This window comes from Ipomoea triloba, chromosome 7 (assembly GCF_003576645.1).
Source record: "Ipomoea triloba cultivar NCNSP0323 chromosome 7, ASM357664v1".
Taxonomy (NCBI): Eukaryota; Viridiplantae; Streptophyta; class Magnoliopsida; order Solanales; family Convolvulaceae; genus Ipomoea; species Ipomoea triloba.
Window position 1 is genome coordinate 12,491,342 of NC_044922.1, and position 5,297 is coordinate 12,496,638.

At 40.3% G+C, this 5,297-nt stretch overlaps 1 protein-coding gene across 1 annotated transcript; it reads right to left on the minus strand.

The window, feature by feature from the left end:
* Positions 1–3,659: 3,659 nt before the first annotated feature.
* LOC116024153 lies at positions 3,660–5,297 on the minus strand. The gene is made up of 4 exons (XM_031265053.1): positions 5,182–5,297; positions 4,798–5,086; positions 4,271–4,711; positions 3,660–4,187 (listed from the first exon to the last, which is right to left on the minus strand). Exons 1-4 carry the CDS (start codon positions 5,295–5,297, stop codon positions 3,660–3,662), a joined length of 1,374 nt encoding a protein of 457 aa, XP_031120913.1.

The following is a 5,297-nucleotide window of genomic DNA, read 5'->3' on the forward strand; positions in this document are numbered from 1 at the left end:
TTTTTTGTATGTTGTATTATTGGTAAATTTAAATACTTGGATTGTGTGTTAGGTTTTCAATATTTTCGACCATTTCTAACTACCAAATGAAGGTGATCGAAAATAGTAAAATACTGATCACTTTTCAACTACCATAGATGGAGGTTGAAGAAGTTTATTTTTTAAATCTTAATTTTTTTTTACTACTTTTCAAATGGCTGGAAAAGCTATGGCGGCGCATGATTTTTGTTTAATATATTTTTTTTCCAATGTTTTTTCTGGCCATGGTAAAGACTCAAAAACAGATAATACTTTAGCAAATGTCTGTTGAATATTATATGCTCAACAAGTTTAATACCCGAACACTGATAATGATCCTATTTGGTAAATGACTGTTAGTTGATTAGGTTAGAAGGTATAACTAGTTGATAATATTAGTTGTTTGGTATAATTTTTTTCTCAAAAAGTTAATTGAAAAAATTGTTTTGAGCAGCATTTTGAAATTACAAAAAGTTGATTAATCAAACACTTATATTAATTTTTTAACCAAGTCATAGCTAATAGTGATCAATTAAGCCAAAATTAACTGATAGGCTAATTATTTTACAAGGTCCAATATGGCTCTCGCATCATTATATCAACTAGTCAACCCCAAATTTGTAGTACATTTTGGAAGGCATTGTGATAATGGGCATTTGTTTTAGAGTTTGAACAGAAAATACATACAAAAGGATTTTCAAATCTAATGTTTCTGGATTACAAATTGGCCCAATATATATAAACTTAATACTAATGACAAATTAAAGCAATTAAAACCATTAATGTGTGAATCTCTAAAGCACTTTTAATGTGTGCATGCATTTAATTTGGCAAGGTCAAGTCAGTTGCTCTTTACCTGATGCTAATGAAGATTTTGGAAATTGGCTTGCTGGTTGTTTTTCCGGAATCTGGTGAAGCTAGCTTTTTTTCTTTTTTTTTTTGGATGTACAGGAAGGGCACAGCCCCAGAAAAAAGACAAAAGTTAGTCGCCTCGAAACCTCGGCAGCCCCACTTTATCGCAACGGATGCACTCAGCAAACTCTCCAGACGGGCATGTAGAAAACACAAAAATATCCCAACCATCACCGCAGTTTTTGGCTAACCAGTCTGCAGCTTGGTTTTGTTCTCTTAGTACATGGTAGCATCTTACAGTCCAGTTCCTTCTCATCCAGCTTCTGCACTCAAGGATCATGTTGGACAAGGGTCCTCCTTCGATAACATTGGAATCAGGATTGTTGATCCACCGGGTCAGACTAGCCGAGTCACTTTGTATAATTATGTTGTCATATCCCAGTCTCCATGCCATTTTGAGGCCGTAAAGTAGAGCCCAGGTCTCGGCCATATCCACACTGCATTCCCCCAGTTTCTTTTGGAACCCCTCAATCCAATCACCATTGTGATTTCTTATGACTCCTCCACAGCTAGCAATCTTAGTACGTTTGTTCCAGCTACCATCCACATTAAGTGCAACCCACCCGAATTCCGGTTTCTCCCAGCAAAGGATATTTCTTGACGGCAAGGCACAGGGTTCTCTTTGGATATTAGTGCCTTCCAACACAAGATGAATCTCCGAACTATATTTCCTGATCCAGGCTACTTTTTGGTTCTTGTGGGTTTTTTCCTTACGAAACACATAAGCATTTCTCCATTTCCATATGTGCCAACAAATAATACTGACAGCTGCATTCCAATGGTGAAAGCCATACTTTCCTACTCTTACTCTAAGATTTTTTTCCAACCAAGTATTCCAGCTCATAGTGAGCTCTCTATCGAAATGGTGAGGCGGCATGATGGCTTTCCATACCTCCGTGGCGGTGGGGCACTTCCTTAAAACGTGGTCGATGTCTTCTTTAGGATTACCACACAGTTGACATTCTTCAACCTCAGTCAGGTGTCTTCTCCTTCTTTCGTCATTGCACATGATTCGACCGTGCATCACCAGCCACATGAAGTACTTTATCCTATTGGGCAGTTTGATGTTCCAAATCATGTTCCAGTTGATCGTTGTTTGCTCCAAAGATTGGTATTTAGCTAGTGAATAGGCTGAGCTCACCGAGAATTCACCCAGGGGTGTTCCTTTCCACATAATGGAGTCATTGATGTTGGGATCCTTTGACAAAAAAACTCCCCTAATTTTATTAACCAGATGAGGAGGAAGAACTTGATTCAGCTTTTGAAGATTCCAACCTGATTCATTGTCCCAATAGTCCCTCACCATGGCTTCTTGTTCTTCTCTAGATATTTGACTGGTCGCCTCCCGGAGAAGCTCCCCTTCGACAAGCCAGTTTTGAGTCCAAAATCTTGTGTTTCGCCCGCTTCTAATGGCCGTTTGGATACCATTTTTCAAAATGGGAAGTGCGGCATTAATCCCTTTCCAGGTGTTCGAGCTTCTGGCAGCTGGGCTGATATTTTCCAAACTTGTTTGGTTCTTGGAATATTTAGCTTTTAGCACTTGAATCCAGGAAGAGTCTTCACCCTTAACAAATCGCCATCCAAGTTTGGCTAAAAAGGCTAGGTTCATTTCTCTCATGCTTCTTATTCCAAGACCTCCTGCTGATTTTTGTTTTGATATAATCTCCCACTTGACCAAATTACAACCTCTCTTATGCTCCGAGTTTCCCCAAATAAATTGCCTGATTTTCCTGTCAATGTTGTCACACATCATCTTGGGTATCAAGGCAGTCTGCATCGTGTAGTACGGGATGGAACTCAGCACCGCCTGTGCCAAGATGTGCCTACCAGCCAGAGATAGGAACTTGGTTTTCCACCCTTCTAGCCTAGTATTAATTCTGTCTTCTAGGGCTCTAAAGGTGGCCCTAGTGACCCTACCGTGTAAGGAAGGAACCCCAAGGTATTTTCCAAGGTTGGTTGAGAGGGGTATTCCCATAGTCTCTGAGATGTTATCTGCAAGCACAGGATCAACATTAGAAGAAAAGAAGACCTGAGACTTAAGGTTGCTTACCTTTTGGCCCGAGCAGTTGCAGAAATTGTCTAAACAATTCATGATAACTTTAGCTTGTTCCAGGGATGCTTCTCCAAACATAACCATATCATCTGCAAAACATAAATGGGAAAGGAGAGGACCTTTTCGGGACACCCTCAATCCTTTCCATGAGCCTTCGCTGATAGCCTTGTTGATTAGATGGCATAATCTTTCAATGCAAAGCACAAAAAGATAGGGGGAGATAGGGTCTCCTTGACGAATTCCTCTACTAGGTTGAAAGAAATCCGATTGCTCACCTTCCCAAAGGATGGAGAAACGGGAGGTTTTCACACATGTCATAATGTTGCGTATCCAATCGCTGCTAAATCCAACTTGGTAAACGGTATCTTGTATAAAATCCCAAGAAAGACGGTCATAAGCTTTCTCGAGATCTATTTTAACTAATAAATAACCTTTTTTGCCTTTGCAAGTTCTCATATAGTTAAGGACCTCTTGATACAAAATGATGTTATCCGAGATCTGCCTTCCTGGCACAAAACTGCTTTGGAAAGGGCCAATCAGCTTTGGCATAATGCACTTTAACCTGTTGGACATGGTTTTGGTAATGATCTTGTAAGAGACATTACAAAGACTAATAGGACGAAATTGGGATGCAAGCTCTGGGATTTTCACCTTGGGGATTAAGGTGATACAAGTGTCAGTTTAAATTTTCGTCCATTTTACTGGTATGGAAAAAATTCAATGCTTGTCTGGAAACCGAGTTCCCCACCGAGGACCAGAAATTTTGGTAGAAAGCGGCGATGAATCCATCTGGTCCAGGAGCTTTAAAGGGGGCCATATCGAAAGTGGCCTTTTTAATATCTTCTTCAGTAAATGGTTTATTTAAGTTCAACCAATCTTCCTCCTCAAGAGTAGGAAAGCAACCTGGGATAGCCAATGATAGATCAGCTTCTCTATCCTTCACAAACAACCTTGTAAAATGATCCACAATTATATTTTTTATTTCTTGTTTGTCTGCAACAAGGACTCCAGAGCTGTTTGTAATAGCGCCTATCTTGTGTCTTTTTCTGTCAGCAAGAACCGATGCATGGTAGAATTTTGTGTTGCGGTCCCCAGAAGCTATCCACGTTTCTCTAGATTTTTGGAACCATTTTAGTTCCTCTTGGTCAAGCAAAGAATTGAGCTCTTTCTGAAGTTTCTTCTCCAGTCTGATGAGGCCACTTTCCTGTTTACTGTCAAGTCTCTTTTGAATACCCGCTAGGCGAGCCAAAATTCTATTTTTTTTTTTTGTTCAATGGATCCAAATACTTCTTTGTTCCAAGACTGTAGCAGTCTAGCCAAGTTTTCATTATTGTTCCTAAGGGGTTCATCCCTTTTCCAATTCTCTTTGACTAGCTTCTCAAAGTCTGGGTGAATTAGCCAAGGAGCCATGAACCTAAACTTTTTGGGGCCCTTGAAGTTGTTGTCATTAGAGAAAGAGACAAGAATAGGGGCATGATCTGATCCAATGATAGGGAGATGCTCGACGTTAATGATATTCCATAAGGCTTGAAATTCTGTGTTGCAGACCGCTCTATCAAGTCTGGCCGCCTTGAAGGTATCCTGTGTATTCCCCCTATGCCAGGTGAATTTTGGTCCAGAGAATCCCATGTCCAACAATCCTTGATTAAACATCCAATTTTGGAAGCCAACACATCTTTGTTGTGAGAAATTTCTTGGACAGGAGACTTCTTCTTTATTAAGAACAGTCTCCAACAGATAACCAGGGGCCAACAAGCTTTTTCCAGAGATTTCTCCTAAGATAGTGTGAGGGGCTACCATACACCGTACCGTACCACAGAGATATTCCAAGTTTCACCACTATTTTCCTTAACCTGAGCCAAGAGGAATTGGGGATTAGTATATAGAATATCAAGAGATATAGGGTCGTTCCAGAGGAGCCAAATTCCTCCACTGAAACCATAAGCCTCAATTCTAATCCAATTATCAAATTTCAAATTCTTGCAGATGGAGTCCGCAGAGGCCCCAGAAACCTTTGGCTCTAACAGGCCCAGAATTTGCGGCTTATATTTAAAAATCAAGTGCTTTAGATACAGGAGTCCCTCAGCTCTCTTGAGGCAGCTCCTTGATAGTTCCAAAAAATACTGATCATTCAGAAACAAACACAACAAAAGGCAAGAGAAAAAGAAAAGACAAAACAGGGAAGAACACACCCAAACCTCCTGGTCTGGTCTAAACCAGAATCATCATCCAGATCAACAAGCACTTCTTCCTCCATAATATCACCCGGATCTCTCTCGAGAGGAGGGTCATTGGGGTGGTTGGTGAAATTCAT